We start from the raw sequence: 25227 nt of genomic DNA on the forward strand, positions 1-25227 counted from the left end.
CTGCATCATTTATGCTATGGAATTATTACAATACCAAATGTATTCACAAGGATTTGCTAGACTGAGTTTTCATTTTTCAATCAGTGTCCTAAAGATAATTCAAAGTATTTTCTTTTGGCCTAAAATAGGAAGCATCAGATGAACCTCACTGTTTCCCATGTCATTTACTCTGTTTCTTGTTTGTAAAATAAAAATATGTCATGCAAAAAAGGAAGGGATTGTGAAAAAGAACAGGGAGAACTTGCTGTCATAGTATTTGTAATGTGGAATAAGAAAGATAATTTTAGAAAGATGACAGTTCACCTGAACAGTAGGAGTTCAAAGAAAGAGTGAGCGGAATTTGAGTGAGAATGAATGTGTGGGCTTTTTTGTTTTAAACACTTTCTGGTGAATGGTTTTACTCTGTCGAGTCACAGCATGACTGATCAAGTCTAGGAGCACTTCAGTATAAAATACTGAAGTTACTTATGAGCTGGCAGAAGTTGTTGATGGTGACAGACCTTTTCTTATATAGGAGTCTTAATCGACTTCTTAAAAAATATTGCCAAAAGTGATATTGATACTCTGGTGCATGATTAAAAACACGTTTTATAAGCAAATACATTTATTTCTAAAACATCTAGAATTTGATAAATGGTTTTACATCTTTTGGCTTATCTGATTTGGTACCTGTCCATATACATGACTGTTTAATATATTAATGACTTTTTAAGAAAAGCTTAGCTCTAGGAATTTTTCTGTTTACCTTGAATTTGCCTTCAGGGATTTTATTTAGAGGCAGAATTGAGATGGAAGAAAACCTTTCATGCACCAAATTACCAAGTAAACAAATTTCCCTGAAAGAACATTGAATACCTGAACACAAAAGCATACACAGGCTTCCTGTAGGGGCAGGCAAAGCAGGAAACTGCTTGGGTGAGCAGTCTTCATGGGCTATGGTGGTATTGCTGTTTATTCTGCACAGCTAGATCCTTTAAAGCTAGTGCTGGGGGCTGCTGTTGGGCATCTCAGTGTACCAGGGTCGGCAGAAAGATTATCCTTGCTGAGGAGCAAGGGCAATATTCTACTCCTTTACTCCCTTTCATTTGTCCTGATCCCATATTTTCTGATACTGTTTTTTCAGATGTCTGAGCCTATTGCCATTCCCCTGTCCCCAGTGACTGTAATAATTTCCTTTTTGCATGAGAAACTCTGTCCTGGATTCTTGGTCAAAAAGATTCAATGTTGCCTTTTCTTCCCTCATTGTCTCTTTGTAATCACAGCATATATTTCTTGTTAGGGCTAGAAGGGTTTATTTTAAGATATTATGACTGGTCATCCAAAGGTCTAGTTGACATGAGTAAAAGGACAGGACACAATGAAGCGACTGAGGCCTCTATCAGCAAACACAGATGACTGATAAATTACTCATAAAAGTAATTCTATTGATTTCTGTGGTTAGAGGTACTACTTTGTGGGAATGGGTGCTGCCTTTTAATCGCAGAGTACAAACGTTATTAGTCTGTATAATCTGTATTTTATGTAGGGCTTATCAAAACTATCCCACTTATTTGACTGTGGAGAGGTTCACAAGCAGTATTACATTGTTTAACATCAGAATTTGTGCATGGGCATAGTGATTTTTGAGTTGATAAGTGAGATAGTATTGTCACATGGAACATGCTCTGTTATCTTTTGCCTTTGATTCTTCCTGGTACAGACACGAGTATTAATGGCTTATGCTTATGAAAACAGGGTCATCTAACATAAGTGCAATAAAATAAGTGATAACAATGCATGTCTGTGTTAAGATAAGTCACATTATTGTTCATAGTACCTGATAGAGCAGCGTGTCCAACATACTGATGCTGAAAACCCTGCCAGCAGCAAAAGGCAGTCGAAACATAAATGCCAGATTAGATCCTTTCTCCCGCTCTTTCTGTTTAAGGTATTAAAAGAGAAAATACTTTTAGCAAAGTAAAAAGATCAAATTGCTATTACCTTAAAATAGGTCAAAAGTGTAAAATTCCTTTACTCTGAATATGGTTTCTTTCCACAAATATGTACAATCTTTTCTCAGTACTTACAGTTTTCCCGGTTGAAAAATTTTGTTTAATGCGTATGTTGTTTCATCACTTCTCAAATTGCCTGGCAGTATTCTAGTACATCATTTTTAAAATGTTTGAGAGATTTTAACACTTTAGAGCAAAGCTCTTGTTATTCCTCCTCCAGTTTCTTAGTGCTGACAATGGACTCTGATTCAGGTCCAGAAAGTCTACTAGGAACAGGAACATGACACATGAACAGAATGTGATGCAAAAGGGAAGAAACAGTATTTCAGTAAAAGTGAGAATGTGAGATGAGATCAGACATGGAGTGGGATAGAAACTTCTTGCTTTGATGCTTCTGAGGAAGGGATGCAGAAAAACAGTTAAGCCTTTTTCTTATCACATCTCACTTGCAGAGGAATCACACCACAATGTGCCTCTTGACCAAATACTACTTGCTTGTATTAGTTTCTTCTCCATGAGAAATGTGTACATAGATTTACACTCATGCTCTCAGACATACCCGCACACACACAAGTGCTCTGATGGCTGATCAGCAAAGGGCGGTTTCTAGTAAGTTGTGTGCATCAGACAGTTAAAGAAGAAAGCAGTCTGATTGTTCTAAGAACTCTGCTACCTAGACAAGCATACCTTTGTGCTCACTGGTGTAAGCCACAGAAACAAGAACTTATGTATTTGCTTTGTGATTTGATCTCATATATTCAAGTGTTTTTCTTTTAGTGCAGTCAGACAAAGGAGGTTTTTTCTTCAGTTGCTATTGTTTGTGAATTATGGAAAAAAATTGTAAGATGTTTTACAGCAAATACTTCAATATTAAAACTACATGCATATAATAACACACATTACATTGAATCCTTTTAGATCCATGACATACAATATATTATAGAGAACATGCTGTGAGGTGGCTATGAGTATTATAGTTATCCTTCCATCTGCTTAGAGGAATTTGCAGCAGATTCTGGTTTTGTGCCAAGAAAGGTGGGATAAAGCAAGAAATATCTGGGGAATAACTTTGTTCTTATCCAAAGATCTGATGATACACATAGGGATGTTTCTATTTGTTTTATTTTATAATGAAAGCTTAGGAATTTATTCTCCCTCTTTATTTTGAATTTCTTATGTTTAAATTCCATATCTTATTAGAGGCTTGCTTCAGTTTAGCAACCAAATGTGTATCTATTTTTGCAGTTTTAGAACTGTAGCTGATGTAAATCATTTGAGATCCATGTAAAATAACACTTGCAGCAATTAAAAAAAAGAGATTGTTACCTCTTAAAAGGCATATCTCATTACTGCTTGCTTTTACTTAATGTTACTTCAGATCTGCTTAAAACCTGAATAATATTAAAAACAAATGGAGACCATATGCCCTGTTGTTAAGTAAAGGTAAATAAAGCAGCCTGGCTTGGCGTATTGTCACTGCAAATATACTAAGCCATTCCAGGCAGATATCTCATCACCTAACATGCACTTATCCCTGTGGAAGATACAAAATAACAGTTTGACTAAAAGATACAGAAGTTTACACATATTTTAAAATAACCACTTAAAGGTGTAGAATTTTTACCCTTTGGTTAAGATGTGCAATAATTACTTGGAAAATAAAAAAAATAAATAATAGAAAACTAAAGTGTGACTCTTATCCAAGAATCATTGAATGGTTTGAGTTGGAAGCAACCTTAAAGATCATCTAGTTTCAACCAAGACGTTCTAAATCCTTTCTTTCAAGAAAGAGGGAGTAGTTAGCTTTTTTTTTCTTATCAAAGTCAAATGGAGAACATAATTTTTAAGTTTAGACTGTGGGTGTTTTGTTTTTTTACTTTTCTCTGCTGTATGAGGGCTGTTGCTTCTTCCTGTGTCAGTGCTGAGTTTGGTATTCAGATTAATTTATCTCTAAAATGAGGAAAGTTTCAACTGCAACAGCAGATGGACTTCTGATTGGTGTATCCATCTTCTGCAGCCATTATGTTGAAAAGTCAATTTTGCATGTGTGCTACATGAAGGCAACTTGCCTGACTTTTTTATTCTTTCTGAAAATGAGGTGCTTAATGCAGAAATAACAATCAATTGTACATTTGACTGCATTAGATGATTTTCACTCAAGTTTTTAACTGCCTTTCATTTTGCATGAGGGAGTTCTGAAACATCAAATGAACTGCAGCACCACCTGTAAAATGCTCCCTGCAAATATTAAGATGAAATGAGTGGGAAATATCAACACCAGGCAACTGCAACAGCAGTGAAGAAAATGTACTTTCTTTAAGATAATTCATCTACCTCTATTTCAGCATAGCACACTTTAGATAGGAAGTTAATTACCTCTTCAGCCTCCAACCCATATTCATAACTTTACATTTGCACAATAAATTAATAAAGACAGGGAAGAATTCATTGTATTTCTAATGATTGCCAGAACATTTGCTGGAAAAATGGAGTCTATACAAAGCAAGAAAGAGAACCGAGATAAAGATCCTGGTGTCACAGCATTGAAGTAGAGAGGTTACAGAGTCCATAGTACTCCAGAAGCAACTGCAGACACCACATACTGGGAAACCTGTTACTATTCTTACCTTGCTTTACCACTAAGCTGTATTAATTAAGGGAATGTGTTACAAAAAAAAATATTAAAAATGCTGTCAGCTACAGTCCACTAAGGAGCTGTTATCTGAAGGCACCATCCAGCTCTTGGCACTGGTTGTGCTGAATAAGCTGGCAATGTGTGATTCCAGCCAGTTCCAGGTTTTTCTTTCTAAAGTTACCACTGAGGGAGGGAGTGCTAAAATGGAGGAACCACAGTTACCTTAATGCGTAGTGGGAATGGCATAATCCAAATGAAGATTTGCCCCGCACTGCAAACTGCTCCTCTGTGTAGCAACTTTTGTCTAGCTTCCTCACAGTTTTCCATTTTATATGCTTATTTTGTTCTATTTCAGGCACAGGTCAACAGATCACAAAATATCACCCACATGTTTACATCTTGTGGTTGAAATGTAAGCATGATAGTCAACTGAGTAAAAGATTGATTTCTAGTACTTATCCTATCTCATCTAGACAGGTTGAGTTTTTGCAGAATTTGATTCTTATGTAAGATACTGGCCAGTGAAGATAAGTTCGTATGAAAAGACCATTTTCCATTTCATATATTATAAATTAACTACGTGAACATTATTCAGTAAATAGTGAATTATCTGGAACTCAGTGAAATATCTGAAAGATCATGAAGGTGACACTAAGTTTTGTGGACTGCAGAGGTAGGCAGGTCAGATCACCAATGAAGATCTGTGAAAAACTGGATTGTCCTTGAATTTACCAAGTTAAACACATGCATAATATTACTTCATATCTTGCATGTAATGTTTTAGCAATATTATGTTGGACATGAAAATTAAGTTAAACTTAGGTCTGTATAGCTTCCCTGTTCCACAACTTGAAAATGCCAACACATGCACTAGAATGTATAGAATATGAAGGTTTTATTTAATTTTAAGTTGTCTCACAATCCATATCTTCACTAGGACTTCCATTGACAGAGAGCAGTTGCTGTTCTTAAGCTGTCACAGTAACGCAAATATCCCATACAGATACATGGAAATATATACAGAATACCTAGTTATAGGGCCTTTAAAGTGAATTGGAATAAAAAAATAATAATGATAAAACTGTATATGTTTTAAGTGTTTAGTCAGTTAAAATATTTTTCACATTAATTGCATGTGACAGCATCTGGCAAAACCATATTAGTGCTAAATATTCAGTTATCCAAAATTATTCAATTGTCCTGGAGCAAATTGTGGGCCCCCTCTGTCCAGAGGGTTGGTGGACTAACATTACATTGTAAAGTGATGGAACCCGAATCAAACTTCATTCTTAAATGAATTTGGAATAAATAATTTTTTACATTAGCTCTGCAACTAGAAAATCATTTCGCTGTTTCCACTTGCTTTAAAAGCATTGTTACAAAATCAAAAATTGTTAAAAAGTGTTAAGATCATAACATTTAAATTGGTGGTGAGGAAAGGTAAATCTTACCTTTTCTAATTTGGATAGAGCAAGAGAATAGCAGTCTTTGGCTCTGAACTGCATGAATCTCATATTGGCTGGGTGAGTTAGTTCTGTGATAATGCTTAGGCTTGAGAACAACCTGTATTTTAAAAGAACATAACAGTTACACCTCCTAGTCGTAACAATTCATAAATGTAAAGCTCTACATAACACTTTAGCTTGTGTTCATATCCATGTTTTTAATGAAGTGCCTGAAACCTGTGGTGGTTTTTGGCACCATGAAATGCTGGTATAATAGCAGAGGAAACTACAAAACCTTGTCTGTAGAATTCACAAAGCAGCAAACATACATTCAGGCTGAGCTTCTGAAGTATTTTAATGCTAGAAAGGAATCATTCAATTTCATTACCAGAGATTTTATTTAATTTCTAAAATTACACAAATCTGTAGCAAACAAAAAATGAAAACTATAGTGTGCACCTAGTATCTGGTTGCATGTAAACTGCCAGTTTATTAGAACTGGCTTATGTACTCTTTTCATTTCCATCTTTTTTTTTTGTCTTTCTTTTTTTTGAATTCTGTTTATATGATCTTTGTCCACAGACTGAGCAACACAGATGAAAACTGACACTTCTTGGGAGCTGCTGAGGGATGTATGCTTATATATACTTATCTTCTCACTTTGAAATATTTACATATATAAAATATTTATAAGTTAACAATAATTCAGGCTTCCAATAACAAAAACAGTGAAGAAAGGTAACTCTGATCTGCCTGAACTACACAGATTTTCATGAAGCCGACTGAAGAGCCCCTCCCCAGACTTCAGGGCTCTAAGAATGAGAAAGAAATTTGTCATTTATTCTGTGTAAATGCTACACAATTTGGAAGAGAACTCGGATTATTATTTGAGTATTTTCTCTGCAGATCAGTATCAGAAAATGAGATGTGCAGTTGTAATCTGTTCTGCTGATCCTGAAATTACTTATCTATACGTGACAATAGATAACTGGAGTACTAATGGTGCCATTAAAGTGCCTTCTGTTTCATTTAGATAAAAATTGAAGTGGTTTTCTTGAAGACTGATTTTATGAAGTTCATGTCAGATGGAATGCAATGTAAGTCTTTAGTTTTTTTCCCCTCATTTTTGTAGGGAGGAACTTCCCTGAAATAGCAATTCAAGCAGAGCCTAAATGGTGGGGAAATGTAATTCAAAGCTATTTGCTAGTACATGTCAATGCCATACTATTGCAATACAGTTTCTTAGGTCTGTTGATGCCAAAACGTAGACTGGTAATGATCCCATGATCCCAAACGTTCTGAACCTATGATGGTAGAATGCCAGCTGTTCTGTTAGCAGTTATGGCCCTGAGAATAACCAAATATTTAATGTGATCATAGAAGGAAAAATGGACTTGGGAACCTGGGTGAGTGTGAATCTTGTAACGATGACCATTTGTGCGCTGTGAATACTCAGAAATTTTGGTACCTTTTTAGCTCTTACAGTCAGACTTGTATACAAATATATAAGATACAAAGTCTACTTATGTCCTGCTAAAGATTAAGCACTTGGGACATGAGTTTACATACATAAATACATGGTAACCACATCCTTGAGATCAACAGTAGTGCACTTGTATGCTGTGTTATAAAATCCTGTGAAGTGCTCATGCAAATCGAAAAAAATCCTGATAATACCACACTTGTGGGTATGAACTTGTACTAACACAATAGCTTAACAAATGTGTTGAAGTTCTGAGGAAGGAGAATAAATTTTCTCTGCATTAATTCTCTATCATGTAGTATGGAATTACTTAAGCTTCTGCTGACTGGAAATTTTATTATGTTGTTCTGTTAAAGGACAGGCATTCATATTTGGAAACAATACAGCATTCTGAGCTAAGAATAACAGGACATTAAAAGCTGATCTAATGACAACATATTCAAAACTTAATGGAAAAAAAAGTAAGTTACTAGGTTTCTGTTAGATGGGTTTACTTTATCACCAAGACACAAAAACTGACATATCAGGAAATCTGCTTCAAACCTGGTGTTGATAAAATTCATATTTTACTGTAGAGGGCCTTTTAGCAGAATTAGGGGAAATTACTTTCCCAGAGTACTCAGGGCCAGATTGGCCTCTTGCCCTGGGTGTAAGGCACATTGATTGCAAGCTTTCAGCAACAGAGTAGGCTACTTCTGTGCAAAGATTCTACTTTTCTATCCCATTCTGGTAAAAAAAAAAAAAAAAAGGGACTAGACATGGGGGAGAAAGCCCTATTCAACCTGATGGAAGACATGGGTTGCTGTTGATCTGGTATTTGGGAATTAGACTAATGAGATTTTTTCATGAACTAAAAAGATAAACCAAGACAGTAATATAATGCCATTTTAACACCTCTTTTGGTTTATCTATAAATTGGTGCTAACTGCTAGATGACAGCCAAACATTAGACAGATCATCTATATGCTGCCAATAGGCTTCTTGGAGTATTTAAACGGCCTTCAGGAAGTTAGCTACTAAAAAGTTAAAAACAGAGCCTCTTAAACACCAACATGTAAACCCATGAATTATTAATGAATAGAAAGCAAGAATAAACATAAACCTTCTAGTACAGACCTACTGCCTCAGGAAAACCACTGTTTTTTCTGAGGTGGCCTCATAACTGCTAACTTGTTCTTCCCTATCCAAAGGATTAAAGATTTCCTCTCTTAGTCAGTGGGACTGTGGGACAGCATTTGAGTTACGCTTCTTTCCTCCTTTTAACTATAACTAGGTCAGATAAGCTAGGGTTGTGTGACAGTTTTAATTGGTATGGAACAATTTCTAGCCTTACTGGTGCTAATTACCCTGTTACATACAGTGCATCTGTCCTCTAACGGAGGGCAGGGGGACACTCCCTCTTCTGGCAAAGCAAGACACTTAATTTGTGTACGTCAGGGAACAATGTCACAACAGGCATATGAGAACTTGCAACTAGACCAAACAGTACTGCAGCACTTTGCATCACATTTCAGGCCTGTCCACAGCCCTTAATGAGGTCAGCTGATCTGAGTCAATCAAATCAGTGAGGTTTAGATTAGCCTCTATCTTCTGAATTATTTCGCTTGGTGAGGCTTAAGTGGAATCTTATTCATTGAAATGGCGTGTTTGAGCATATATTAGCAAAACTCCAGTGGTTTAAATTCCTTCTTTAACACTGCATTTTGTGCTAAGTGCTGTTGTTCTTCACCATGTCCAGCCTCTTCTTCATTAACTTCTGACATTATTAGCTATTATTAAGTAACAAAAAAACCTTAAACATATTTTCGAAGTTCATTTACAAAACTATCTTGCTGCAACTAATGTAGTTTATTCTGTAAAACAGGTAACTGTCAATATCTTATGCCTCTTCCTAAAGTATACTTATTTGTACAGCTTCTACATACTGTAAGTAAGCAGTGAAAATATTGTATGTGTTCTAGGGAGAAATAAAAAAAAAATGTACAGTACACTACTTCTGAAAGTTTACAGAGTTTTCTGAAAAAGTGTTAAGTCTTAAACCCAGATACTTATTCTGATTTCTTTTGATATTTGTAAAAAATACTATGCAGTCTTACTATTATTCTGAGCCAGATATATAGCTTATACATGAGTTAAAGCTGCCATCTAGTTGTAACCATTGTGCAAGTCAACTGAATGATTATATAATAAGTTTTACTTGGATACCTATGGTACATACTGTACTACTATGATTTCACTTTTTTTTAGTGTTTTACAAAAAAGAACACAACTATGGAAAAAAATCAACTGGTACTCTAAGGTTTTTTTTTATATTCAACTAATTTTTCTGTTTTACATTTGAGGGTAAAATGTATTTCTGAAAAAATTAAGTGATGTATGTCAACACTTCAGTGAGATGCCCTAGCACAATATGGTTAAGAGTAGACTTGAATGATGAACAAATTAATTTAGAAACTATAATGGAACTTAAATTTAGGTGTGATAATGAAACACACCTGTGCTAGGACTGGGCACAAAATCAAAAACTCCAAGTTAGAATAAGAACTAAATTTCTCATGCAAAGTAGATTTTGCTTCCTTTGAGCACATGCAGCAATGCTAACAGCATTTAACTGCATTCTCACACACAGTTGCATTTAAACACCTTGCTCATGGCAGTGGGGTGAGAACTTGATGATCTTTAAGGTCCCTTCCAACCTTTATGAGTCTATGATTCTCCATGGAAATACTTCTGTTTTAATGAGCGCAGTTTTCTAAAACACGGAGAGATTCAAAAGACTTTCACTGTGCAACTCTCTCCAGTGTTATGCGGAAGGTTTGACACAGAGAAGGGCAGCAGTATTGAATGAAACTGAATCCTCTAGGGAAGGACTTAATTTTCTAACAGGTTTTTTTAGAAGGAACAACAGGGTGCTAGAATTAAGCCTCATGTAATATGTTTTGTTTTGTGGGGGTTGTTTTTTTTTTATGTTTTGGGTTTTTTTAAGCAAATAAGAACTTTTTATTTAACAGTTTAAAGGGACATGTATCTTTTGGTACTTGTTGAATCAAGATATTTAACATGAAGTGAAGCTTTAATCAGGAGGGGTTCTCAAATGAACAGGAAATCTCAGTGTCTAGCTCTTCTTGACAGCACTGCCTTCCCAGCCTCTTTACATGGCTGATCATTTTTTACTCTGTATTCAGTTACTCTTTCATGGTGTTTAGTGTGTTGTTGTCATATGTAATGTCACGTACATGTACCCAAAACCTATTTTTTTAATTCAAAAACTAAATATTAAAAATGTGAACACTTTCTACTAACTTCATAGTGATGCACTGTTTACCTTTTAGCATTGAAAGGATCTGCTTTACATACTGGCTTTAGCATTACTGCAAAAGACTGAGGAAAAATTTATTTTTTCAACTATCTTTGGCCCTAAGTCAGGAGTAGTTTTCCTTCTTGCAAACCTGACAGCTAACTTTTAAAATTATCATCCAGTTTTGTGATGCACAGAATTTCATCTGAGATTTCAGGAGAATACCTCAGGATTCTGAGTGTACTGCTAAGCAGGGTGGGAAAAAGTTTGTCCATGTAAGACACAAATTCATATATGGGAAAACTTAAATAGCAGAAAGCAATTTAAAAAAGTACCTGAGGACAAAAGGCATTAAGTATTTCACAATTAACGATGATGTATAAGATAGACTGCAAAATTGCCTTACCTAAAGAGTGTTTGAACATTTACAATAGTCTTCGCATCTGCCATGTAGTCTTCCTCGGCACTCATTGTACTTTCTTTGTCCACCACCACCATATTAGCTGCAAACGTGACCCCACATCTTAATAAGTCATCTAGGCTTTTGTGAAGAGAAAGAGGGAGAAATAAACAAGCAACTTAAATATGGAAGACTTAAAAGATTAGGGATGGTTGGAATTTGCAGATCACAGGCTGAGCTGCTGGTTCCCTTCATCTCCATGTACATATCACAGCTTCCAATATAATCTGTATCAAGTACATAATCTCAGTTGTCAGAATAGAAAATGAAAAATTATTTTCCTTGAAGGCATACAGATTGCACTTCAGTGGGTTGTTACAGTCCCTTTCCTGTTGCTAAAATAATATATTTATTTCAATTTTTTAAAATAAGCCTTTAATGGTTACTTGGGAAGACAGTATGTCCTTACATGCTGCAAAAACTTGTTTCGTTGCAGTTATGTCTGGCAATAAATAGATCCAAATAAATGTTCTGGGTTGCTCTTTCCCATCACTGTTTTTTGGCTTCAAAATGCTAGTAGCTGTTCTACCAGGACATGTAAAACATTCCTTTTTTTAAGTTAATCTATGAGTTTGAGGGTTCTCATGGTGCTTTTAGAAGCAGCTGTACATCAGTAAAACTTTGTACACTGCTGGACAATGTTTCCTGTGAAGCCTGACCAGAAAACACAGGCAACTGGTTTGCAGTTCTCATCATGCCTTACAGCTTTGTTTCCAAAATGAAGTATATCTTTCAGTTGTTTTAACAATAATAATTCCCAGAGAAACCAAGTACTTTTTCAAGAGTTTAGAAATTAATTTTCTGTAATGCTAAAGACTGCTAGCAACTTTTAAGTAAGTGAAAATAAGAAAGGGTGAATTCCATGGTTTCCGAGATAAATTGGAAAACTGAAGTTTTGCATAGTTCTGTTTACTTCCAGGGTGAAAAGCTGCTTTGTCATTATAATTACTTCTCATTTAGCAATCTGTAATATTTATTATATCTTAATTGCTCTGACACAGTTTTTCTTTTCAGTAATGATCTTCTTAGGTTCCTAACTTGATATTACCTATTAATTCTTTTTTAAATTTTGGATAAGGAAAACTCTACAGATTTGTGGTATTTATTTTACATCCTATACATATTATTTGAAAACAATTATATAATTATTTTTGTCCCTGTGCAATTTCACTGATGGTTGACTACCACAATAAAAGCTACATTTTATATGATGTATAACAAACTTCGGTGCACAAGCAGAGCTCCCAGCTTTCTCCGAGTAATGTGTGTTTCTGCCTTTTTCTGTCTTTCAGTTGATCCCTGAAAGCAGCATATTCTGAAATGTCCAGATTTTCTGCATTTCGGTGTTTCACAAGCTCAACAGTTATTCTTAGCAGTTAGATTCAGCTAATTTTTGGAAAATTTAAAAAAAAATAATAATTTAGGAGTAGTATAATTCTATTTTTTTACATACCTCTTGCTATAGGTTCCTTAATACTGAATAGATGTCTATACAACTGTAAAATCTCTTCAGATACAGATCTCTAATAATTTATACCTGAAGACTGTAGAACATGTATCTACTACTTGATGACATATTTTGATGAAGTTCATCCCAGCTATGAATTTCGGTAAAGCTATTTTTCTGCAGGCCATTCACTTCCAACAAAAAGGAGTGGTATGTAAGAGTATAACTCCTTTGGTGACTTTCTGTGATGACATTTCATGCCAGATGATCAAATGACAAATATGTTATATACATAAAAATAGTAAGTGGCACATTGGGAATGTATTCTGCACTTATGAAATAAGAAAGGAAATTTTGCATATTTTACATTGGAATTCTTAGCTAAAGATGATCAATGTTCATTGTACATGATTCTAAAACACATTTAGGAAAACACAGGGAATAAGTATAAATATATTTTTAAGTATTGTTATCAATGAAAACAGATGCTAAAACTCTCTAGTGACACTAGAATCAGGGATATAATCTGGCAATTGGTCGAAACATATTAATGCATATAAATAAGTGTTTATCTTGTGTTTTAAAAAATATTTACCTGTGTCCCATCTCACACTTTTCACTAATGATATCCTTGTAAGTAAAACTATCCCAAATTATAGCACACAGACACAAATCATGCATGCAAAAAGATCATCTTCAAATACAACACACACTTAAACATGCAATGACGATACACACAACAAACCACTGAACACTACAATGTTAAGTTTTCTAACAGTTATTTCACCTACTTGTCGATAGAGCCCACCATGTAGTAAACCATTGGAAACCAACAGATTGCATCCAGAAAATGCATATCTGGCCTAAGCAGCAGATGGGATTACAAAACGAAACACAGTATCATAACTGCAGCATCTCTTCTAAAATATGTCAATGAACTGTTAGTTTTTTTAAAACAATAGCTTTTTAAATTTTGGCAATATAATATAACTTTAAACACGAAGTGGGTTTGCAGAAAGCTGTGAATCAAGTTTGCTGTGATCGTAAAGAATGATCAGAATTCACATGCTTATTCTAACAAATGCACTTACTGAATCAGCAATTTTATGGCACAGTACAATTCCAAATATAAGAACGAATGACTGCTTTCAAAAACACACCCCCAGGTTACACTCCCATGCATGACTTAGGGGTACCTGAAGTAAGCAGTGAGGATTTTTAATTAAAGTGTGAAGTGGAAACCAAATCATTATTGGGGTTGGACTAGATGATCTTTTGAGGTCCCTTCCAACCCCTAGGATTCTATGATTTGGTTTTTGTGTCAACAGCTCGATTCAAGTCAATAAGACCATCTGAGATGAAACCTTATTTTTAAAAGGGAACGTGAAAAATAAGATACTGTATTTTTTTGGTTGTTTCTTTAATAATAAATTTTACCATCTCTTTTTTCATACCAAGAAACATCATAAATCTTCAAACACGTGATTTGTAGATATCAGAAAAAGTCTAGTGTAATAATTTGCCTTGTTAAATAGAGAAAATAGGAATATAATAACAAGGCAGAGAATCAAAGGTGGCTGAATTCCTAAGTCCAATGAAGTAAATTACAAAATTCTAATTGACTTGAATGGCAGCCTGAATTCCTCCTCATTCATGTACGAAAAGCATGCTGGCTTTTCAGTGAGCTTCTGCAGTCCCATGAATGCTGGCCTTTCAGAGGAGTCACTTCAAATGCTGTCTAGAGGGATACAACACTCGGGATATTAGTTTAAGTAGCAACCACAGCTTTTATTTCATGCTAATAAAAAGTGGGTTTAGCTGTAAGACAGCACAACAGCTTTTATGTAAACTTAGGCACTATGCTGGAAAAGAGAACAAGCACTAGAGGGCACTGTATGCTCACATTTTTAATCTTAAAAAGTCACAAATCAGAAGCCCTTTAGCCTACTTAAAGCTTTTAAAAATTTGTGTAATTCACTTTATGCCATAATATGTATATAAAAAAAAGCTTCTGTTTTGCAAACGCAGGTGTATACAGTTTCACTAAAGAGCTGTCTAAGGCAGAAGTGGGACACTTCACAGCAGGCCTTTGTATAATCATTTAAACAAGAATATAAATGTGCCAGGGGAAGAAGTGTCAGATGGGAATCAGAACCTATAAGACATTTCTGTTACTGTCATTACTTTGAGTCATACCTTGAGCTAATTTTCCTAACTTCCATTTTTGTGTCTTCTAGATTGTGATTTTAAGTACTTGGGCAATATCAGTGTTGCAAGAAAAAAAAAATTAAAAAAAATCTCATTGATTGTAAATGAATCAGTCTTACCAGAGAAGAATTAGTCTGAAATTTCAAACAGCTAATGCAAGAAAGGCTCAGAATTCCAGTGATCTCCAGACAGATATGGTAGTAACAATATTGCAGGTTTTAATTTTCTTGCATGACTTTATATAACCATAAACAAAGTACATGTGCCCTACTGGCTTTCAGAGCTCTTTAATTTACATTCTAAAATTATTAAAAATATACCTAGCTGGTCCAGGCCACTAAGGGCTTTGTATTAAGTCAGGTTAGTGTTGTTCAAAGTGCTGTCATGTAGCTGTGAAACTCTTACACAGCTTGCTTTTTATGATGTTTATGAAGTTATTAATTTTAGCAGTAAAATTAACATGATTTTTGGTATTTTTAAGAAATACTTAACTGAAACATTGGCCATGAAGAATAAGGACACTTAAATTCACTATGGCTATTTACAGTCAGTAAAAAGTCAATTTTATATGACAGTGAACGTAGGGTATTATTTTACTCATTAAGTTTTCTCAAAGATAAATGTGCCATAATGTTTATGTTAAGTTGGCGATGCGAAGAGTGATCATCTATTGACATAATGGTAAAGTGAGTTTCAAATGTATCACAATAAAACCTAACAATCTACTTACGGGTTATCTAGGAGTAATACAATGGGGTTTAGTTCTTTCTTTGGTCGGTAATAAGCTCTGAGTGGAACAATAAAGTTATATAAGCCATTTCCAGCAGTTTCTGCTGCAACTATAATCAATTTATTTTTAAATCCATAGGCTTTGGCATCCTCGTAGTAGTTATGTTGGCAACCCTAAAATCAAAATAAAAAACAAGTTCGGTGGATATGAATAAACAGATATAGCTGTGATGTTAAAGGGTTTTACTATTAGAAACAGAAAATTTTATCAGATGTCCTGATACAGACCTGATTAGTCATCAAGAAACACTTGGTGATTTATAAGGATGAGAAAACATTATAACTTATATTAAGTGCTGAACAAAACCGATCTCTAAGCAGAAACCAGAACTGTGTTCTGTTCAAATGCAAATAAGACTTCAGTTGTGTCTGTTAACACAAACTCCATTTACCTTATCTAGTCTTAGACAACAGAAGGGTACTTTTTCATGCAGAAGATGACAAAATGTGGGAGAGCTTCCGATATATGGAGAGTAAGGAGGGTAGCCTTTGGCATACCTAGAAGAATAAAAGAAACACTTTTCAGTGTAGCAAATTACTGAAACACAATCAATAGAATTTACTCAAAGCTATTCTGCTTATGTGGACTAAAGGAATTGTGCTTGGGGTTTTTTTTGTATAGGAGTCTTTGGAAGTGGGCTGATGTATCATAGTGTGCTATCCCAGTGTTCTGAACGCATGTGCTAGAAACTTTTAAGGAAGGGAAAGAAAAAAAAAAAGGAAGGAAAGAAAATAGAAATTATTGCGGTACTTTTGCTCTTCCTTCTCCATTTTTCTTTCAAACACTTATTGAGAACAAGTGAGGTCATTGCCTCCTTGCTTTAATAACAGTCTTTCAATATGGTTGGAATATTTTTAAGTAGAAAATCTGCTTGCTGATGAGATGTAATTTCTAAGTAGCCTTAGTATCTAATAAGAGGCTTTATAAATCCTGATATTTCAGTCTGCAGATTTAAGATGACGACTGCAAATTTTGTTTTCACTGGAGCTTTATCGTCTTCCCTGGGGCTCCTCGTGCTTGCCACTGTTGGAGATAGGAAACTGTGTTAGGTGAGCCACTGGCTTAATTGTGTCTTTCAATTTTAACATCCCTGTCAGTAATTCAAATAAATGTAATTGCTTATCTGCATGGCAGTTACAGGATTGAATCTTCTGGTTTTATCTGAGTAATGTATAGTCACTTTCAGTAACATGCTAACAAGTATTTTAAATTAATGTATTAATTGTGTCTCGTACTGCTTTTTTTGGCATTCCTACATTTTTAAGTCAGACATCTAGCCCCAGTGTTGAGCAAGCTTGTTGAATGGTCTCATAACCCCTGCATTCCTGGGACAGAAGTACTTACCTGCTTACAAATGGAGTCCTGTCTTTATAACTATAGAGTATAAAAAAATGGTGATAAAAATAATATTTAGATATTATTTACATAATATCAACTTTTCAAATGATGTTATCTTATATTGAATAAACATACTCTAAGCCTGCAGAGACTTCATCATCTGATAGGATGGTTTCATCTTCAGACTGGTCACTTAGCAGGTCACAGGTCTGAAGTGAGGATGAGTCAGCAACCTCCAAAACGGGCGCTATGCTGGGCCGCCTGCCCTCTTTACCTCCCTCGGAGGGAAGAGCCAGCGTGGGCGCGCTGGGCGGGCGGCATCCTGTGTCTTGCAGATCAATAGCCACTGTCCCTGAAGAGGCAGTTAGAGCATTTTCTCAACGTGGTTGTCAAAACATCTGAATGAGATTCCCATACTTAGTGGGGATTACCTGACTACACAGCCAAACACTGAAAGGAATACTAAATTGACTGTGTTTATTGCATTTAAAAGTAATAAATATTTAAACTATACCCAAGGAAGTATTTTCCTGCAAAGTAGCATTTCCTCTGATCAGTAATACATATTTTCTTGTTAATTAACTTTTTAAAATAATTCCTTATATAATTAATCCAAATTTATATGCATCAACAACCTGCAGGTTTTTCTTAAGAAAGAGCATTTTTTTGTATTTAAAGAAGCTTAATAAAGTTTATTACAAATTACTAGTTATGAATGGCAAAGAAATTACCTATAGGATTTTCCCAGTTGTTTTGCTTTGCATACATTTTATTATTACTTTTTTTATACAACGCTTCTAAGCAGTTTAATTCCATATTGTCAAGTAAAAGAAAAATATAACCAAATTCCATTTTGTTTGTATGTTTGAAAATACAAGGGCAAGTGTTTAGTATTTTTCTTTCTGTATACTATTACAATCTCTTAATGTTTCAGGAATACACTGTAAAAAGCTTTAAAATGCACTATTCATTGAATATGTTGTGAGGCGCTTTTTTTTTCCTTACTTACCCATGCTGGCTATTATACTGTGTACAGGTAACCTAGAAGCTCCATGGTAAGATAATTTTGATTCATGGCTTTTTCTATGCTTTTCTTGCTTCTTAAAAGCAGAATTCTCTTCTTTGGTGATATTTATATAAAAGCATATATCTGTAGAACTCATGATATATCGAGGACCTGGATTCAGCAAAATGTTTTTGTTATCTTCCTTTCTAACACCAATCAGACAGACTCCAAACCTTAATCAGAAAAGGAAAGGCATGGTTCACTTTGCATAGTCCCATGTATACTAGAATTTCCACTGTCAAAAATGAACCTTCGTTATATTTTTGTATTTAGCAGATTATGAACATTTGCAGATTGTTGGATGACAAATATATTTGAAAAATGTTATCTCCTAAACAGGCCATTTCTGATCAAGTAGTTTTTATGAGATCATGAATCCCTAGGCTTTTGAATCCAGTCTTTTTTCTAAAAATCCCCATAATATTCTTTTAATGCCATAGCAGTTGAATTTTGCTAGCAGAAGAATAGGCCCTTCTAGGAAATATTAGTGGAAGAATGGATATATAATATGAAAAAGTATTCATTATCTTAAATTACTCCATTATTCATATGCAATGGAAACAATTTTCAGAATTCATTTTTGCAGTTCACTCCCAGAAATGTATTTTATTAGTGATAGAAAATAAGGAATTAAAGCAAAAAAAAACCTTTCACTTTTCAAGTATGAAAATAAACTAATTGATCAGGGTTTGATACACGTTCATTTTGTTAAATATATACAAATAGACATGATTTGTGTTCAGTTTCTAAGTTTAGCTCAGAGAGCAGCACTAAGTAAGTGATGCATGACCTGAAACCTAAAGACAGTATGTTGGTATCTAACACAAAACATATGGTTTTACTTTGAACCATCACCAGAATGTAGCATGTACTGCTTTTAAATTGAACATTGAACATATGTTAGTGGCCTGATATTTAAACCCAGAAACAGAGTAATGTGTAGTATTGCACCTGTGAATGCAGAGCTACATTGCAGGCAGAAGAAATAATTGTTTGTTTGAATGTTTAATTCTTGATAGGAAAGTAAACATACTTTTTATGTGCATGGAAAGAAGCATATGTGAAGCTTTTCCCCTCATACTCAGCAAAAAAAGTACTTTCTTCCAGGTTAATATGATACACTTCATTACCAGAGCATCTGCCATACATTTTCTGCCATTGTTCTGGTGATTGCTGACTCTCCCTGAAACAAGTACAGATAAAGAGAATAATTTAAAACGTACTATAAAATTCTTATTAATCAGAACAGTATTTCATGGCAATAGAAACTACAAATGTCTATTTAAAAGGTATTATAGGCTAATCTGAAAGAAATATTTGAGATCAAAGCTTGGTAATACTTAAAGTACAGACATTGTTTTAATGAATTAAAGAGCATTTTGTGCTAAGTAATAGTCGTATAAGATTATGTATTTTAGTATCAGGAGATATGGCTGAGTTACTTTAAATTCACGCCATAATAAGTAGATTCATTGCAATTTAAAGATGACAGGTGAAACCAAGAGCATGCTCATTTTATTCATAAAGACAGTCTCTTCAGAAGCTCCATGGCAGATTGTCTGGTTCCTCTTTGAAGTAGGTGAAGAATCATTTAAAGTCACTTCTGCAGGAAAGGCCCATTTATCTTAGTCATTTTAAGATTACTTTTTTTTTCTGTAATTACTTATCATTTATCTTCAGCATTTAGCCTATGGATATTCTTAGTTACTTCTATATTATGACAAGTATATACCTTCTTTTCTCTAGTGCAAGAAAATAAATTATTTATTTAACTGTATTAAGCATATCATCCTTTACTATATGCAGCTATCATTCTTTATCCAGATGGATTGTTAGTGGAAAAGTTCCAAACTTCAGCTAACATGAAAACTTGCAGACTTTGGGCTATTGCATGCTGACTTTGTTAAGTTTCATGTGGAAACAAGGCTCTGTCTGCATGGGGTTTATATATGGATAATAACAGATTCAGATATATACATTCATATATGCAGGCAGGACATAAAACTGACAAAAGTGCTCTGTGTTTTGCCACCTGGAGCTAAGATCCCAAGATACTGGGTATGCTCCTCGGTGCTCATTTATACATTTCCCACATCTTAACACAACTTACGGTTTTCTTCAAATTTCCCATTCTTCTCCATACTCAGCATAGAAACATTTTGTTTCAAAATGGAAATAAGTAAATAATTTTTATTGCGACAGTATTTACAAAGTACTGGGTGTAGAATAGCAGAACTAGACATGTAATTACAGAAGAAAATGTTTCCATATTTCATTTTCCCCCTAAAATAAAATACTTACCTGTTTAAAGTCTGCTTGGTTCCAGTTAGTTGTCTAAAAGCTTCCCATGGAGCTGTTCTGCAAAGATCACATTACGTCCAGGTCAAAAAGGCTATTTTCTTTTTTTTTTATCATAATGCATATTACTAGATTATATAATTAGATAACATTTAAAGATAAATATTAAGATTAATCATTAAAATAAAAGGTAATACTAAAAATACAATTTCAAGGTATAATTTTGGTATCTTACAGACTGAGGTTTTGGATTCCGTAAACAGCTGAGAAGACAATGGGATTATTTACACCTAGTTTGTTTAATCTGAAAAGAAGCATTTAAGAGCAAAGCCAGTTCACATAAACAGCAGTGAACTTCCTCTTAATTTTAATAGCAAATTGATGTGGCCAAATTTGCTTACAAAATAAATGGTTTCCCCAATCTCCTCACGTATTTATACTGGACTATAAGGTGGTATTAATTAATGTACATGTGTTTCTTTTTGTTTGCTCTTTATTATATTATCAATCTAATTGGGATAACAGAGAATAATAATTTTTCCTGTATTCTGTGGCTATGTATTGCCTCCAACTTCCAGTAAGTTAACAATGTCAAACTATTTCATATTCAATATAGGGGATAGATTCCCTGTGGAATAGGTAGCACTTCATTTGTAAGAGTATAACAGTTGGGACAATGTTTTAACTCTGAGCTGTCAGTGAACTGTTTAATTCCATTAAAATGTAAGTCACTTAGGTTAAGATCATAACTTCATTCCATTAACAAACATTAAGAATGAGAATTTCAAAGTAGTCATATTTTCCTTAGTGAATGACTTTTCACTAGTGAATGACAAAAATCAACAAATGTTGTGGTCAGTTTCTTGATTATCTCCTCTGGTTACGTGCAGCTAAAGTATCATGTAAAAAGAGCCATTGATGAAAAGGCACAGGCAGTCATTTAAACTTGGTTATCTATAGTAACTTCAAAAAACATTCCCAGTCACTATATTGAAGTTACTAAACTTGTGCATCAACAGCTATGTGGCTTCTGTGAATACAAACATGAACAAAGTAGTAGGAAAATCCTCCCAATGACTTTGAATAGACTTTAAAAAGATTACCCAATATAATCAGAACTTGCAGTTAAACATAGCCTACACAACACTTGGTTATAAGCAAAAAGTTAGTTCAAGTACATCATTACTTCATCTTTTCAAAGGTGCAGTAGGGCTTTTTAGTAGGCTCAGAGAAGCCTACTAAAGAGACAACTTTGTCCTTGTTTTAAATATTTCTAAGGAATAAAAAGGGAAGAAAAACCTCACTGGTCTGGGGATTACGTCCTTTGTTATGTTTGGGAATTACGTGAAATTATAGCAAATATGAAATTAAATGAACTAGCAGAAATATCAAATATGAAAGCTTAGAAAGTGATACTCTTGAGAAAGAAATACTGGACTGAGGTTGAGGGTTTTTTTAGCACTTTGAAGTCAAGACTATTCAAATTTGAAATATTTTAGAAGCTTTTTCCTTATAATGTGTCTGTTTTAAACTTTCACAGATATAATGTGGTTTAAAAGAACAGTCACATCTGTTCAACCAATTAGTCCCACAGTAACACAGATGCTCTAAGTTGTCCAAAGTTTGCCATTTTTCAGTATTTTGGAGCGCATCGGAGATTAAATGCTCTGAGTGCTGACTAAAGTAGAGGAATGGCTAGACCTTTTCACTTTTCCGGTTTGTCTGTATTTATACAGCAAGCTTGTATGTTTCTGTAAGGATTCCAAGTAATCTTGACAACTATTTGTGCAAAAAAGATATTTGCTTCCATTATACAATGATCAGACTAGAAATCAGTTACTTTAACAACCCTCATTACATAAATTAATTTGGATTGCAAAGAAAGTAAGTGCTTCTGCATCCTACTGCAGTTACTTTGCATCATGGCTTGGAATGTGTATAAATGATCAATATGCCTGTGTTAAAAAATAAGTGATGTTAAGAATACCATTCTTCATGTAAATATAGCATGAAATAACTAAAAATGCTCTGTATTCTGTGCATGTCAGATAATGAAAGCTAGGCAGACGAATGTATTTCACTGTGACTCTCAGGAGACACATAAACAGTATTTTGTTGTCTTCATATTAACAGATTCTAGTTCAGACAGTGCCATTAAAATCTTGACATTTATTGTTCTTGGTAGTGAAATTTCCAGCAATAATTTTAGTTTTCCCCATCCTGGGCACAGAGGAATACTATAAATGCCATGTAGATGGTTAAATAACTCTGCATGTAAATATCAAGCTGTTACTGGGTCCACAGTTACTTGAAAAAAAAAAGTAAGTATTTTTTCTGGACTCTCAGATGTATTCTTGTGCAATCTATATGCATGTATTCCCCTCGTACTTATTTATTTGGAGATTTACTCTTCAATGCCTCCCTTTGCCCACAATATTTTAATAAAAATACCTTTTATTTCAAGCATATAGCATAACAGAGATATACTAGATGTGGTAAAATTATTCTGATAAATACAAAGAGGCTCTACCATGACTGTGCAGTCTGTAAAGACACTGTAATTCTCTACCCCTTTTGGCAGTGTGGTTAGTTTTGTTAAAAACCCTCTCTTCACATGTATGTTTGCTTGATTCTTAATGTACAGGCACTGAATAGGAAAGAATATTTTACATGTTTTCTGCAAAAGATTTTTTTAGCTGAATGACTGGGAATCTTTATATATGTACAAAAATAGATCTAAAAATTAGCATATTAAAATAGGTATTCTTGGGTCTTGTTGGTGTTCTTCAGCGATACATCCACAGTTCAATCTACTGAATTGTAAGTTTCAAGTAAAAAATCTTGATGGTTTTATTGTGCCAAAAGTTCCAATTTATTTTTAAAAACTGTAGTTGTCTGGAAGTTCAGATTAAGCTACTTGCCAAAAAAAACTTGTAACTTTTACAAGGTTGTTTTTTTAAAATATTAGTATATACTTACTGTCCCCTAGATGTATGAACTAGCAGTGTGATTAATGTAGAGGTAGCTGGGCATATACAGTTTAGAGCTAGCATAGCATATTTGAATTCCTCTTCACACACAACATGATCTGTAAGGGGGGGAAAAAAAAAAGAGAGGATTTTGTTTTACAAAAACACTTTCCAATGAACAAAACTATCCCTTCCTTTCCTTGTCTAGGAAAATGGTGAAGATAGGGACAATAAAAATTTGCCTCCAGATCTTCATCCTCCACTTGTACCACAGAGCAGCTGTGTATTATTTGCCTCATTTATGCTATCACTCAAATTGCATGAGTTAGTCTTTCATCCAGTTCATAATTTCAGTCCTGCAGCTACACATGGAGAAGATGCAATGGCTCTGTGAGTTCCACTTCCACTATCTTGCTGCTATCAGTTGTACAAGTTGTAGGAGTAAGCCATGTAGCATAGTCTGTTTGTATCTTTTGCACCTTCTGCAGCTTCGCATTAACTGGTGTGGAGGCATGAAGCACTGTAGAGAGAGAATTCCGTGTCTATATGACTGCAGAGCAGGAGCACTGAGCAATGAGACAGGCTGTACTGGCTTTGCAGGCCAGTTATTTAGCAGTGGCTCTGGGACTTGGAACTGCACTTCAGTGTGTGACGGAGATTTGACTAATATCTCCCCCAGGAACTGCTCACAGCTGCTGCCTCCTTGTAGTCTAGGCAAGGAGGGGGGGAGTTTCTTTTCCGGGTTTTTACAACTTCACATTCTTCCCCTGTCTCTGTCTGGCTTTTGTAATCACAAAATCATGCATTGTTTTTGAGAGTCCCTACAAGAAAGTATATCTGCACATTAGTACTTGCTGTGATGGAACAATATTCCTCTGTCTTTTAACGGAATTTAGGGGAAGGGAAGTGAGAAGAGAAAGCGACAGAGCCATTATATCTAGTCCTCTGTATTGGTTTATACTTAGAACTGCCAAATCTTCTGCATATGCTTTCAGTATTGTATGAATTATTATTCAACTTGGATGGCTAGTGCTTAAAATTCAGATCACAGTCAAATGCTCTCCAGTGCTGGAGACAGCATGAAAAGGAAATAGAAATTACTCTTTAATGTCATTCACATATACCTGTGACAGTATTAAAATAGATATATGAAGGGATAAGCACAAAACTTACAATTTAATTAAACTTCTTGTAAGTGTAGAAACTTCAAGAGGTTTTCTAAGGTCATGAAGGCATTATTGCATGCTAAGTAAATATTTTTCCTTCTGAATTTTGTTTGATTCAGTTTATGTTACTTTAAAAGGGAACAGAATTTGCTTCTGATGAGAAAGAATACAATGATGATCAAAACATAAGGCATATGAAGACTGCTGTGTAAATGTAAGCAAACAATCTCCCCACCTAGATCTGAGCTGCCTACATCTCTCAACGTCTAGTTGCACGAATGAATCATTGAAATCCACAGAACCATGTTATCTCTCTAACTTACCTCTCTAACTTCTCTCTAACTTTCTAGATAATACTTATGGTATACCTATAAACATGCTACTTACTGAAAACAAAACTAAGGACATGCTTTGTATGCTTTCCCTATTAATTTTTGTGAAATTCCTAGTCTTTTCAGTAACAGAATCATTGCCTTCTGAAAGGAGAAATTAATTCTCCCATTTTCTGAAGATGAAGGCTTATTTAAATGTCATAAGGAAGGAATGAATCTAGTTATATAAAGACACTATCAAATATAGAACAAAATGAGACTTTTCCTCCCCTAAATATATTTCACTTACAGCAATTAAATA

The 25227-nt window shown here is 34.6% G+C and overlaps 1 protein-coding gene across 6 annotated transcripts in view; it reads right to left on the bottom strand.

Moving 5' to 3' along the window:
- The window catches only part of KCNT2 (potassium sodium-activated channel subfamily T member 2), a 120901-nt gene that overhangs the window by 13570 nt on the left and 82104 nt on the right, over window positions 1-25227 (bottom strand). For 4 of the 6 annotated variants that reach the window (XM_051625444.1, XM_051625445.1, XM_051625443.1 and 1 more), the window contains exons 15-24: window positions 23439-23547; window positions 20463-20519; window positions 19195-19344; window positions 18105-18334; window positions 17231-17447; window positions 16149-16254; window positions 15698-15870; window positions 11259-11393; window positions 6078-6189; window positions 1817-1918 (exon numbers count right to left, since the gene is read on the bottom strand). In XM_051625444.1, the coding sequence (XP_051481404.1) occupies window positions 1817-1918; window positions 6078-6189; window positions 11259-11393; window positions 15698-15870; window positions 16149-16254; window positions 17231-17447; window positions 18105-18334; window positions 19195-19344; window positions 20463-20519; window positions 23439-23547 (1391 nt within the window). Of the gene's footprint in view, window positions 1-1816; window positions 1919-6077; window positions 6190-11258; window positions 11394-13550; window positions 13623-15697; window positions 15871-16148; window positions 16255-17230; window positions 17448-18104; window positions 18335-19194; window positions 19345-20462; window positions 20520-23438; window positions 23548-25227 lie in introns of all 6 variants that reach the window. The other 2 variants (XM_051625441.1, XM_051625440.1) reach the window with 1 other exon arrangement.

Source organism: Apus apus, chromosome 7 (genome assembly GCF_020740795.1).
Source record: "Apus apus isolate bApuApu2 chromosome 7, bApuApu2.pri.cur, whole genome shotgun sequence".
NCBI lineage: Eukaryota > Metazoa > Chordata > Aves > Apodiformes > Apodidae > Apus > Apus apus.